Source organism: Vombatus ursinus, unplaced genomic scaffold (genome assembly GCF_900497805.2).
Source record: "Vombatus ursinus unplaced genomic scaffold, bare-nosed wombat genome assembly UNPS02014884.1, whole genome shotgun sequence".
NCBI classification, from domain to species: Eukaryota; Metazoa; Chordata; class Mammalia; order Diprotodontia; family Vombatidae; genus Vombatus; species Vombatus ursinus.
The window spans coordinates 3,813,658-3,828,005 of record NW_020954662.1 but is presented as its reverse complement, the minus strand read 5'-3'; the positions used below and the strand labels follow the sequence as shown (position 1 = coordinate 3,828,005).

General features: G+C 44.7%; 1 protein-coding gene across 2 annotated transcripts in view; it reads right to left on the bottom strand.

Moving 5' to 3' along the window:
• Nucleotides 1-1,414: 1,414 nt before the first annotated feature.
• Nucleotides 1,415-14,348, bottom strand: part of FBXO42 (F-box protein 42) — a 112,285-nt gene continuing 99,351 nt past the window's right edge. For both annotated transcript variants that reach the window (XM_027842762.1, XM_027842761.1), the window contains exons 6-10: nt 13,327-13,437; nt 11,118-11,214; nt 10,342-10,398; nt 9,310-9,426; nt 1,415-6,626 (exon numbers count right to left, since the gene is read on the bottom strand). In XM_027842762.1, coding sequence (XP_027698563.1) covers nt 5,511-6,626; nt 9,310-9,426; nt 10,342-10,398; nt 11,118-11,214; nt 13,327-13,437 — 1,498 coding nt within the window. In that variant the 3' untranslated portion in view covers nt 1,415-5,510. The remainder of the gene's footprint in view (nt 6,627-9,309; nt 9,427-10,341; nt 10,399-11,117; nt 11,215-13,326; nt 13,438-14,348) is intronic.

Here is a 14,348-nt window from a genome sequence, read left to right as displayed (position 1 = left end):
TTTTTAACTCCTATTTGCCTTCCTAGTGCTTAGCACAATGTCTGGCACATAGTAGGCTCCTAATAGATGTTTATTGGCTGACTCTCCCCTTACACAGCTACCATCTTAGTTCAGGCCATCGAACCTCTAGTTTGGACTACTGCACATTTCTTAACTGGCATCCCTGCCTTGAGTCACTATTCTGATCCATCCTCCATAAAGATATCAAAGCGATTTTCCTAAAGCACAGGTCTGCACATATCATTTCCTTTTTTTTTAGTGAGGCAATTGGGGGTTAAGTGACTTGTCCAAAGTCATACAGCTAGTGAATGTTTTGTGTCTTAGGCCTGATTTGAACTCAAGTCCTCCTGACTCCAGGGCCAGTGCTCTATCTACTGCGCCATCTAGTTGCCCCTATCATTTCCTTTCTTAATAAACTACAGTAGCTCACTATTACTTCGACGATCAATTACAAATTGCTCTGTTTGGCACGTCAGCCCCTTCACAACCTACCATTCCAGACTCACCGCACAGAAATCCTCTCTAGTCCAGTTAAAGTGGCCTTTTTCTGTTTCTCACCCATGGCACTCCATGCTCTGTCCCCCATGCCTTAAGTTTATACTTCCCTACTCCCCATCCCTCCCCTCTCAGAAGACCTACTTTCCTTTAAGATGGAGTTCTTTTTACATGAAGCCTCTCCGTATTCCTGCTATGCTGCTCTCCCTTGCCGAATCACCCTGTATCTATTTTGCTAACACCTATCCATATACATGTCAAGATGTAAGCTCCTTACTGGTAGGGAGGGGATTGTTTCATTTTTGTTTTGTTTAGCACCTAAAACAGCACCTGGCACACCACAGATGCTTATTAAATGTTTGCTGGTTGATCACTCAATCTTGTTCTAGGTCATACCGGCAGAGCAGCACAGAATTCCCTGATATCAAGGGCCCTCATTCTAATACCTGCATCATCTCTCTCAGATACACTCTAAGGGGGCAGCCCTGAAGCTTGGAAGCCCCAAGTCCTTTAAGGGTGATTGTTATGGAGAGATGGAAGGCTCACATCTCTTTTCCTCACCCCAACAGGACTCAATATTCCTTCAACAAACATAGTGGTGAAATAGGTGGAAATGCCTTAACTTCAATTGCTCTCACAGTATCCAAAGCTCCAACATTTTTTGCTAACAATTAATACAAAATGGTCTTTTGGTTTTGGGCACCCAAAACGGAATCTAGCCCGGACAAGCTTGTCCACTCTTAGCCATGCGGGTCCCCCATTCACAGGCACAATCAGGGAGTCGGAAGCCTCTGCTAGCTGGAAGGATCTGCTGGATCTTCTGTCCCAATGGCACAGTCTGGAAGAACCAAGGTCAACGCCATGCCATGAACCGAGGAGGGCTTTTAATAGAATAATAATAATAATAATAAATGGAAACTATTCTCTCCATAGTTCCTTTTTATTTGTTAAACTGCTAAAAATTCATCAGCGGGAAACAAACAAAAAATGAAATTGACATGGATTTAAATACCAATGAAATCATTCCTACACTTGTGTGCCTAAAATGACTATTCCAGGGTAAATCATGTGGTGCCCTAAGCTCTAGCAGAGCTCAGGCTGTATGCACTGCCAGGAACCCTGGCTGGCAAGAGTGGAGTGCAAGGGTGGAGTGCAGAGGAGTCACCACTAACGCTCCTCTCCCCTTTTACAATGAACCACTGTGGGAGTCATTTACTGGTAACCCTGCAGAACATGCCTTCTGCAACACATGGTGGGAAGGAGTCAGGGAAGGTGCAGAGCAGGAGATGGGAGAAAGAAGTCCTGGCTTCTGCTGATTTGGGCTGGGGGTTGTTGTGACCGTTTCAGCTGACTTATGAGCTGGTAAGAGACCACACATGATGCAAAGCAGCGTATATCACCATGCCTGGATCACCACGGGAACGAGGACAGAAGGAATGTCACTTGGAGGGGGAAGGGAAGAAGCAAAGCAGAAAGAGACTGAGAGAGACAGGTAAGGGGAAGGTATTCATTCTCCACTTACTATAAGCTTTTTGTAGTCAAAGGTCACTGACCCTTCCAGTTAATCAAACAGAATGTAAAGGTCTCAATGCCATTCTTAGATTACTTTTGATACGTTCATCTTTTGTTGTAAACCTTAAGAATCCAAAAATGAAGTTATGCAAACAGAAGCCGGGGAGAATGGTTAACTCTAGCTTTGCCTTAAAAGAAAAAAAGGGGGGGAGGAGAAAGGGGAATCTTGTTTCTGTGTAGACATATTCTATGCTCTTCCCAAAGAGGCAAAACTCCCACTACCCCTATTTGGAAGAACAATGGAGATGTGCAACCAAACCTTCCCACCCTCATCCCTCTTCCCGAAACCCACGCTGTATATATCAAGTGAGACGAAAGAATTTTCAGTCCTGTCCACGGAAGGGTGGGAACATACTCAAAATCTTGCTACAGAGTCAATGAGGTGAATTTCAAAGTCAATGCAATGCCGGGAATCTTGAAGGCACTCTTGCAGGAATGGAAGGGGTTAAAGCTTCAAGTATAGCTTCAAATTTATCTTAAATATTTAAATACTGATAAATATTCATTTTAGGTGCTCCTGAGGTGTGTTTAAAAATAAGTTTTGTCTCATTTTTCTCTGTTGATCTTAAGACAAAATTGGCGCAGAGAGTATTGAGACAGAGCGACGGTGACGTCTCATCCAGCTGAGACTCTGTCCGATGCACCATGGAAACACTCGCCTCGGCTCACCCACCTGGTGTGCCACGCTGCATGTGGCTTCCAAGTGGTCCTGAGGAGACAACCACCTTGGTTATGTCAGCTTTCTGTCCACACTGTCCAGCTTGACCAGGCTCAAGTTTCTTGACCAGCCCCTGATGATACTTGGCAATGGTGCTGTTGGAGTTTGGTGGCAACCAGATCGAAGGAACATGAAGCAGGTGTCACCTAGCTAATACCAAGACTGATGTGTGGGGACAAGGAAGATGACTTGAAGAGCTGTAAACAAATGCTGGGTTTTGTTTTGGATTGTGTGTGCAACACTGTATTCCCTCAGATTCCAAAGGTATCTGAGATAACTTTCTGGGGCAGCAGAAACAAATACACACACACACACACACACACACACACACACCCTAACCCTCCTTTGCCTCCTCTCTGAGGACACACAGACACACACACACCCGTACCCTTCCTTTGCCTCCTGAGGACACACACACACACACATCCCTACCCCTCCTTTGCCTCCTCTCTGAAGACACACAGACACACACACACCCGTACCCTTCCTTTGCCTCCTCTCTGAGGACACACACACACACACACACACACACACCCCCCTACCCCTCCTTTGCCTCCTCTCTGAGGATATAGGAGCAATGATGACCAGTTAGAAAGTCAATAGAGCAGAATTAAGGGGTTTCTTTTCAAGGTGTGATTTCAACCCTTCATGGAGATTCCTGCCCACCCCCCCCCCAACTCCTTATCTTCTAGATGCTTAATTATGTTTAAATAGGAACTGGGTGTGGAGACAACTGCTCACAAACACAATTTCATGGATAAAGTTGCTCTCTATTAAGTAACCATGGCTAAATTATTATTCTTCTAGTGTGTATCTTCAGTTTGACTGGAGAGCCCACACAACCTAACAGTCCTTGCCAAATGGGAACTGGAAAAAGCCCCTCCCCAGGTTATGTGGGGGAGATGCATGCTGAGCTTTAACGAGTCAGGCAATACAGTAAGTAGGCACGCGTGAGGACTGCTCAGTCAGGATGGAACAGCTTCTCAGACACACGTCCCGCTGATGGGAACTGGCTCCTAAGGGGACTTGGCAACAGGAGAGCTTTTCAACCAGCACCAGACATTACACATCGGGAGAGCACACTGCACCACGAGAAAAGAAAGAACCCTTTTTCATCAAATAAATTCCAAGGGTTGGCTAAAAAGCAAGTCCCCAGAACTAGCAGAAATCAAATCTCTTCTATCACTTGCATTTGGGAAACTCCAACAAGACTGAGGGGAGGAGAGGCAACTTTTCATTTAAAAAAAAAATCATATGTGAATGTTAAAAATCACCAATAATCACAATTAAGTGATCAGCCTGATACCTGCTAATGCCATCAGAGTTAGGTTGTTGCCAGTATTTCCTGCGTCCAGGCCATGGTTTTGGAGACTGCCAGAGCACCTCATCTGTTCGGAACAATTTATCTCAGAAGAGAAGGAGACAAATACCCAAGCTGCACGTGACGGACTCTGGTGCTGTCCGGAGGCCTGTGGCGGGTAGAGCTTCCTCGTCAGGTCAGAGTCAGCTTCACCAGACTCCACAACTTGAACTGAATCTCTTGACATCAAGATGGCAAACCAGGGAACACAGATGCAGAAAGGACCAAAATGATTTCTGGGAAAAGGACCCTTTCCTATCCATCTAATAAGACCAACCCTTTCTAAGGATGAGAAATATCTGCCCTCCAACTTCTCACATCCTTCACAAATGTGGCTGCATACATCTGATGCTCACTGGCAGAAAAAAAAAGTGTAGAAGAGAAAGCAATTTTAAGGTGCTAAAAATATCTTATGTGTAAAGCCTCGGATGATTCAAAGCATCTTGGAATTCTCCACTGGCTTGCCAAGGATGCTGGGAAAAAGTCAAGCCCCCTAAATATTTCTGAGAAGTATGTGATCGTCTTAGGCTTCCAAGCCTCAATTGTACTTTCATCGGCAAAGTGTTGAAGTGTAGGGCTTTAAACAACCCCACATATCCACATTTGCATAGAAATCCTACAAGAAGGAAAAGCAGATTCCACAAGAGGACATTTAAGGGAGAGCAAGTGAAGGGGACGTGGGTTTTGGCAGCTCACAACCAAATGTGATAGTCAGAGATTTCATAATCAGAAACAAATGCTTTAGCCCTACTCCTTCCAACCTGTGGCCAGGGCACAAACACACTATTTCATGACGATCCTGGCACAGACGTGGAACAGCTTCCCCTCATCACTGTCACCTTCCTTTCTCACCACCATTCCTCCTCTACTAGCTTCTATGCAGACCCTGGGTCTGGCCCTAAGCGCACTGAGCTCTCAGGTGACAAGAGTTCATGGGCACCCCCTCCTGCACCTCGTCTTACCTGATACTCCTCAGTTCTCTTGGAAGGGAACTGAGATTAGGTGATCTGTTCCCTAAATTCTTGGTCTAATTACCAGCAGAACAGAAAAAGGCAGCAGAGCCTCTGCTAAAACACAGCAACAATTTTATCTGAACGAGCACGGAGATTTCTCCCCTTTTGTAAACAGAGTTGGCTATAGAATATAGATATAGATATAGATATAGACATTTGATATAATTTGTTTTTAAATGGGGATCTGACCCTAGCCCAGAGCGAGCATTAGATTGGGAATTGGGGTTTTGGTTTGTGGGGCTACTTAATTCTTTGTTTGCCCAATTCACAGTTTGAATGCCTGCATGACAGTGTAAAATTCAAAATTAAAAGCCACAGAAAGGAAAAAGGTTGGAAGCAAGTTTTTGCCATATTATCTTTTTGCTCGCACAAAGTACAAGGCATTTGTTTTGGGATAGTACTTCACATTCTGTTTCTTGTCCATGAGGCCACCAAAAATGATGAGTTCCCCTCTGCCTTGCACCACTGTGTGCAGACTGGTCTCAGGCGGGCCAACCACAGAACTGTTGTTAAATATTTTCCACTTGACCCGCCCTTTCTCCTTAGTGTCTTTAATGTCTAACACGTACATCTGCATGGGCTTGCAGTTCATGCTCTGGTACAAAGGCTTGCCAACGTTCAGAGACTGTGGTGGATGGTGGCCCAAGCGCCGGGCGATGGCAGGTAAGGAGTGCCCGTCACCCTGGGCAGGCCCGGGGCGCGGGATGGGCACCGTCTCGACGCTGCTCACGCTCTGGCTCCCTGGGGATCCAGGGGAAGACACCAGTGGGGGACTCAGTGCTGCAGGGGCAGGTGGCCCCTTAGAGGAAAGGGCTTTGACAGCTTCCAGGCTCCGCCGGAGAGCGCCTGGGGACACAGCTCCCGTGAGAGCACTGGCCATGTGGGGAGGTGTGTGGACTCCATTTGTCTGCTCTGGAGGATTCCTCACACTCCCCCCGACTGTCCTGGCGTCCATGCCGTCCACCTGACCACTGCTGGAAGCAGGTTTGAGATCCCAATTCAAATCCATCGATCCCAATCTCAGGTCTTTCTGATCTGGCAAGGACCCTCGCCGGGGAGCCAGAGAAAGCCCTATTTTTAGGTCATAGCCTTCAGCTGATGATGGGGTACTTGGAGAGACTGCCTGAACAGGGCTGTCCAGGGAGGCCCCACCAGCTGCTGCTCCTCCTGGGGATAAGCTTCCACCATTGAGGACAGGAGAGCCATCACCCCTGGCGGGGGAAAGGCTCCCTTCTCGGGATCCTGATGGGGTCTGCCTCGGTGCCCTGGGGCGTAAGGTTCCCCAGCGACCATTGACGCAAGGCGCTTCATCCATACTTCTTACTGGAGACTGGGAGCGGTACTCTCGGGTTTCAGGTACCAGAGCTGGAGGAGTGGCGCTGATGGGAGACGGGCGGGAGTTCAGACTTGGGCTGAGGGGCGCTCTTCCACTGGGAGCCTGGCTGAAAACCACCACACACTGGCCCACCTGAAAGACAAAGAAATACTGCTCAACTCTGCTACTGCACCCAACAGGATGGGATAATGGACTGAATCTCCTTAGAAGAAATTGAACACGAATAAATGTGAGGTTGTATAGGAGTTAAAAAAACAACAAACCAACCAGTGGCAGGAGGAGAGGATGGGGAGCTAGTCATTTCTGCACCTCTCATACCTAAAGGCCGGGTAACAGGGAACCTCATCAAAGGCTACAACCATAGCTTAGGTGAAACCTATGTGGAAATTTTAATAGATTACAAGCCCAAGTCAAGAGCCTGCCCTGGACAGTGTCCAGAACAGGGAAAGGGGTGATCCCATTGTCTTCTGCCCTGATTAGACTGCACCTTCAATACTGTGCAGAGTTCTGGACACCGCAAGGGAGAACTGGAGTAGATGACGATGGCCCCCAGACCTTGTCATGGGAGGACTTGTTGAAAGAACTGGGGATATTTAGCTTAGAGAAGAAAGACATGATCAACTGTCTTTACCTACTTGGGAATTAATGGAAGGTGAATTATTAGACAAGTTCTGCTTGGCTTACACGTCAGAATGAAGAGCAGCAAGGGTAGGTTTCCAAGGCAGATTTAGCCTTGACAGAAGGAAACATTTCCTAGAGCTTTCAGTGGATTCATCCGGCATTGGTTAAAAATAGACAAGTACATCAATGGAAGACAGTAGACATAGGAGAACCAGAAACAATTAAATTCAATAAACCGGTGTCCAATAAACTGGGAAACATAACATACTTAGGAAAGAACTCCCTATTTGATAAAAACTATTGGGAAAACTGAAAAGCAGTGTGGCAGAAATAAGGCTTAGATCACAATCTAAGATAAACAAAAAATGATACCCAACTTTAATAAAAAAAATCATACCCATCAAAAAATTAAAAGAGAAGCAGGTCATGTACTTTTGACAGCTATGGATAGGAGACATATTCTTACCCAAACAAGGGACAGAGGCAATTACAAAAGATAAAATAGATGACTTCAATTATATGAAGCTGAAAAGCTTCTACACAAACAAAATTAATGTACCTAGGATGAGAAGGAAAGAAGTCAAATTGGGAGAAAAATCTTTTATCAAATTTCTTAGATATAGTTTGGTATCCTAGATAAAGAAACAACTAACATATCTATAAAAGACTTAAAGTCATTCCCCAATAGTCAAAAGATATAAACAGTTCTAAAAAGAATTTCAAATTCTTTAACAACCATGTGAAAGAATCACTACTAATAAGAGAAATGAAAATTAAAACAACCTTGAGGTTTCACCTCAGACCCAGTGAACTGGCAAAGATGAGAAAAGATGGAAATAATCAATGTTGAAGGAGTTATGGGAAGACAGGCACACTAATGCACTGTTGGTGGAGCTGTGAATGAGCACTACCAACAGTGGTGGAAAGAAGGTGTAATGATGCAAATAAAATGACTAAAATGTACATATCCCTTGACTCACATTCTACTACTAGGCATAGACCCCAAGGAAATCACTAATAAGAAGTTCCCATATACACCAGAATATTTATGGCAGCACTTTCTGTGGTAGCGAAGAACTGGGTAATAAAGTAGATGCCCTCAGATCAGAGAACGGCTAAACCACTGTGGTAATGAATGAACTGGCAAATCACTGGGCTTGAGAAATGACAAATATAAAGAAGTATAAAAAGTTTTACATGAACTGATGTTGAGTACTGTCAGCAGAGCCAATGATTACACATAACGATTACAACAATGTAAAGGGAAAGAACCAACACAAAAAAAAAAAACCCACCAAAATGGTTGCAAAATTATAAATAACAAAAAAAAAAGAGGCCAAAGATCAGAGATGAGAGGACACCTCCAATCTACTCCTTTGCAGAGTGGAAGGGCCGTTAAGTGTGGAACACTACATGTATTTTCCGACTTTTTCAGTGTGTTGATTAGTTTTGCTGATTTTTTTCATTTTCCTTTTTTTGTTTCATTAAAAATATTCTTTGTAATTGGCATAGCTCCGTGGGTGGGGAAGGAGAAGGAATACCAAGAGAAATTATGGTGATATAAAAAACAAAAAGCATCAATGAAAAAAAATTTTAAAGAAGGCAGTGGGCTCCTTTTCATTGGAGGTATTCAAGCATAAGACGTATTAGCATTTGCTGTTTGTCCTTGGTTCCTGAAGGGAACCACGATACCGGGGATGTGACGTCATGACTTGCAAGTGAATTGGACTGAAGTGAGGCAGGGCTGCGCAAGGTCACCAGCCTCACTCTCTCCTCCGGAGCTGTCTGGGTCCAGTAGCCAGACATAGATCAGGACAACTGGAGATGGCTCCCATTACCACTTACAGGGATACTGCAGAAGAGAGTCTTGGCAGCTGTGGGTTAGGCCAGGATGACTCTGAGCTTCTATGGTACTGTACAGAGGAAATACGGGCTCTTTCATGAGTCAGAGCTAGTGTGTGCTCTCTAAGATACTGTTATGATGAAATCAAAGCAGCGTTGATGGGAGCTGCTGCAGGGCTGGGGTCAGTGCCCATCTACTTACCCAGCAACAGAGAAAGGCTACCAGACCACCTTAGCATGCTGAGAAAACTCCCTCCTCACACAAACCTCCTCTAACACCTTAGCTTTTCAGCTAATGTGGACACCTATGCCAAGTCTCCCCTACAACATGCTGATCCCTTCACAAACTTACCCGGCAGGCTGGGTGGCACCACAGCTCTGGGGCTCCATGATCTTCATTCTCTACCCTGAGGGGCTGCCAGGTCCACGGGCTGGAGTGCATGTGCAGTAACCAAGCATCTTTAAACAGCTGTAGGGAAAAACCCAGACATGACTACAGCTCAGGCTCAATGTGTGATATTTCATGAAGAGGCACACAGTGCAGAAAGTCCTCAGGGACCTAGGGCTACAGGACTGGTCTTACAAAGAATCAACAAATTCTAGGTAAAAGACACCTGGCTTATGACTTATGAACCAAAGATGATCAAAATTCCAAGTCTTGCCCAATTCAACAAACATTTACAAAACCCCTACTGTGCACAAAATGCTGCCAATGCAAGGTGTTTGTGAAACAAAGAGAAAAAAGTCTCAAGTACAGGAAAAAAGAGCCAGCCACCCAAGTTATGACTAAAGTTCCCATTAATATCTACTCTTATTTCTTGAGTACATTCTGTAATTACAAGAGTCCCTGAGAGATGCAGTAAGAGCTGTCCTGTGAGGTAATGGGATATAGAAATCTATCTTACCCTACAGGAAAAAAGAAGAGGAAAGGCATAAGAGAAGTGGGGGGTGGGGGGATAGAAGGGAGGGCACATTAGGGGAAAGGGTATTCCGAATGCACGCTGTCTTGGGGTTGGGGAAGGGACAAGATGGGGAGAAAATCTAGAACTCAAAATCTTGTGGAAGTGAATGCTGAAAACTCAAAATAAATAAATCATTGAATCTTTAAATAAAAAAGAGCTGTCCTGTGGGCCAAGAGAGGAGCTTCGCCAAGGCCCCACGTCTCCTGTCAGGGCCAGGATGACGATGCCAGCATCTCCTACATTCCGTGCTCTATCAGCAGTCAGTAAAGCCCCAAAGGGACGATCACTAGCAGCTTTCCCTAAGGAAGTGAGACAAAGAAACATTGTAGACCAAAGGAAGGTGAGGACAAAGTTCTCCCAGGGGTTTGGGGTCTAAGAAGCATGGTTCCAAACCATTCTTAGGCAGTATTCTCTGTACTTACTGCATTTGGGCCACCACATCCTCCAAGGATCAGGATAGTTTCATCATCTATGACAATCTGAAAGGCGGGAAGAGAAAAAATTTAAAATAACCTTATAAACACACAATTATCTGCCTTATGTCTTGGTGGTATGTACTTAATACCCAAACCACTCCCAAAACAGAAAACTGGACCACTCTAGTTGCTAATATCCCCTAAATTTAGGGTTTTTATGAAAAGTCTAGTTATTTAATATAAACAAATTACTAGTGATTCACTTGATAACAGAATTCCAGAACCTCAAAGCTGGAAGGGCCTCAGAGGCCCTCTTAGTTACCAGGTTAATTAAAAGAAAGAAATCTGCTCTACCGTGTCTCTGACAAGGTCACTCAACTGGTGTTCAAAAAGTCCACTGAAGGGAAATTAGGAAATGTTTCCTAGTGAAATTTAAGTGAAATATGCTTCATTACAATCTTTTTTTTTTTGGTTGGTCATATATTAAAATAAAAGTGCAGGTCACACACAATGAACCATCTCTCGCCAAAAGTAATAAGTGAACTCAAGGCTTTAGGAGAGGCAAAATCAACACCAACTATAAATAAGCAACATCCATTAGGAGCTGGAAATTTAATGCAAGCAAAAGAGAACAGTGAACTCTCCTCAGCTGAGGGCATATTATAATTGTGTGGTAGCTCCTTTGAGATCCCCCTTTCTCCACCCCGTGACGTCCTCCACCCTTGTTCCCAACCAAAATATGCTGTGGAATCTGTTGAAGAATAACTGTAACTACTAGGCACCTGAGACTGGCCACCTCGAGGGTGAGGGCTGGGGCCAGAGACATTAGGCTTGGACCAGGCCCACTGTTCGAGGTCGAGGACCCAAACATCATTGCTCCTGGAAGATAAGAACACAATCACAAAGCTGATTATACAAGGCCATGCAGAGTCCTTCATCACTAGCTAGCAGAACGAGCAGGACCAACATCCCTGAGCCAGCCTGTACACAAGTAAGCATCTCTGCTGAGCACAGACCGCCAGAGCTACAGGAGTGGTTAGAGAACACACATACAATCCCCATGTGTTTCAGAGGTGGAAGAGGAGGCTACAAGGAATGCCATTCTTTCCGGAGTCACTCAGCTAATAAGTAGCAGAGGCAAGACCAGGCCCTTGGCCTCTCGGCCTCCAATTCAGTGCTCTCTCCATGACACAAAACTGCCTCTTTCTGGGACAAGATCTATTCACTAATTAATACACAAAGGAACTTAACCAAGAGCAGGGTAAATGATGATTCTCCATAAGAAGCTTTTGAAAGAGCCCAAACCATTTCTTTTCAAGGTAAAGGCCAGAAGAAAGAAAATGAAAACAGCCAAACACCAGGCCCTATCTCCTTCTAGGAGCTCTTAGGACTCAATGACTTCTTCCTTAAGGGGGAAAAAAGGACAACTTCACAAAGACTAAGGAAGGCCAGATGAGCACATGGCAGATGAATACCTCAATAGAACACTCTGGCATTAAACCTTCACATCAACAAGGGAGTAAAGGCTGGCTTACTACAAGCAGCAATTTCCATTTTATTATGAATAATCACCTCTAGAGTTTCCTACTTCTTGAATTCATAGGATGAGAGAATTAGAGCTACAAGGAATTTTAGGGGACATCTATCCTAACCCTGTGGCCCAGAGATGAGTTAGGTGACTTGCCCAAGGTCACACCAGTAGCAGGACTAAAATTTGAACTCAAGTCCTCTGACTCCAAACTCTCTCCATTACATCATACTACCTTCCTCATTTTAATGTAAACTTGCAATAAATTAAAATGACTTTCCTTCATACATAAGGATGAGCTGAATAACTTCTCCCTAGGTTGGCTCAGTATGTAAAGATGGGAACACAGAACACGCCTGCCGTGGGTGACACTTCTAGCTGGCACCGGGTGACAGTAAGAGGGAGAGCCCTTTCTAGAATGGTTTCACTCCTAGAAATTTCACAACAGAACATGAGGTAGAGTTGTTGAAGCACTCCTGGAGCTGACAGTCACTGGCATAAATAATAACGCAGTTGGATTCCACTGTCTCTTGGTCCTAGACCAGGGCTGGGGAACCTGCAGCCTCAAGGCCACACATGGCCCTCTCGGTCCTCAAGTGTAGCCCTTTGACTGAATCCAAACTTCACAGAACAAACCCCCTTCATAAAAGGATTCTGTAAAACCTGGAGTCAGTCAAAAGGCTGCACCCAAGCTGGCCGCAGGTTCCCCACTCCTGTCCTAGACTATGTCTGTCACACAATAATAGGGAAGAGGAAACACAGGAAGCTTTGATGAAGATGATTGCCACTGCTCCTACTCCCTTTTTCCATCTTCTCCTTTCCAATCAGCCTCATCAATCTGGATCATCAGCCAAGTGCCCACCTATCCTTTTAAGCCCTATTCAAACTCTATCCAGCGCCATGAAGCCTCCCCAGCTCCACTTAGGTGACAAAACTGAACCTCACAAAGAAATTCACAGATTTAACTACAACACATAAGAGGAGGAGATGATACTTAGGACTGTGTCTTATCCTTGTACCCCTATGCCCCCCAGGAGACCCTATCTTATCAAGACTGTGCTCTTCCCCCAGTGCTAAGCACAGTGCTCTCTCTACACCCGGGATGCCCTGAGTAAATGAACTAAACTGTTCATAATCTCTGCCCTATGGGCCTCTTGTACTTACTGCACAAACTCAGACGGACCTTGGAGACGACTGAGGTCAACCTCCTCTTTTTACAGCAGAGGACACTGAGCCTCAGAGAAGGACGTGCCCTGGCAAGAGTCGCACAGCTAGTAAATGACTTGGGGTCCATTCTTCCTGACCCCAAGAGCAGTGCTCTATGCACTGGATGACCTCACTGTCTCAACACCCAAAGCTGAAATCAGACATGCTTCTGATGACCATGTGCTTTCAGAACAGTGCCAAGAGAAGACTCCCAGGACAGATCATTCCAACTGACCAATCAAGCCGTCCACACTTACATTTGCCGGGATCCTAAGGAACCACCAAAGACAATCATTTTGTCCTCTATCACACAGGAGGAGTGGCCTGCCATAGGTGGTGGTCCATGCGTTGTTACTATGCAATTCCACCTATTGAAAGATGACAACAGAAAGGAATCAGGATGTCTACGTTTAAACACCAGAAGCCATTCATCTTGCTAGCAGACTATCTGCTTCCCAACTCCACGCTGCCATATTCCTTAAATCTAAATTCTTACTGTACGTAGTTCATATGAAATGTCCATACAGCTCCCAATGCCTTCGAACTGCTTTGCTAAATGAGTCTTACAATGGACAAAAAGCAACTTTTCCTCATTTTACCTTGATGAACAGTCACACAACATTTAACAAGCATTCCTGTGGAAGAGCCCTGTGCTCAGTATTTGTTTCATTATGGAAAAAGGAGATTGTTTTCATTTGGTAAGTAAAAAATTTTCAAGCTGTTAGGAGTCTGGAAAAATACAGGAGGGGATAAGGACTCATTTGTCTTGCAATTGTTTTGCAAACTGCTGGATTCTCAAGGTACAGGGCATTCCAAGAGTAAGAGCAGCCAAGGTCTTAGGACACAACAGGGTTCTTATCACTTATTTCAGGACTAGAGGTAGGAGGTAGTAATCACTCCTACTTTTTCATTACGAGAAATTTCTATTAATCTCAAGTATGTGGGCTACTGTTATTCTTTAAAATTTTATTGTTTTGTTTTTATATCATCTTCATTTATGAATATACCTCTTTCCCTCCCCAGCAAGCTAATCTTTATAACACAGAATAAAAAAAGGGGGGGGGAATAAGTTCACAAAACTAAGCAACCTATCAGCTGACAATTCAATGCAATGTTCCCCACCCACAGTCTTTGACCTGTACCAAGAAGGGGGTGAATCTCAACCCTTCTTTGGGGAAGCATCAGTTGTGCTTCTAGTCTGGCTGTGCACACAACTGCACTCACTATGTCTATTGTTCTCCTGGTGCTGGCTGTTTTACATGTAAGTATTCCCAAGCTC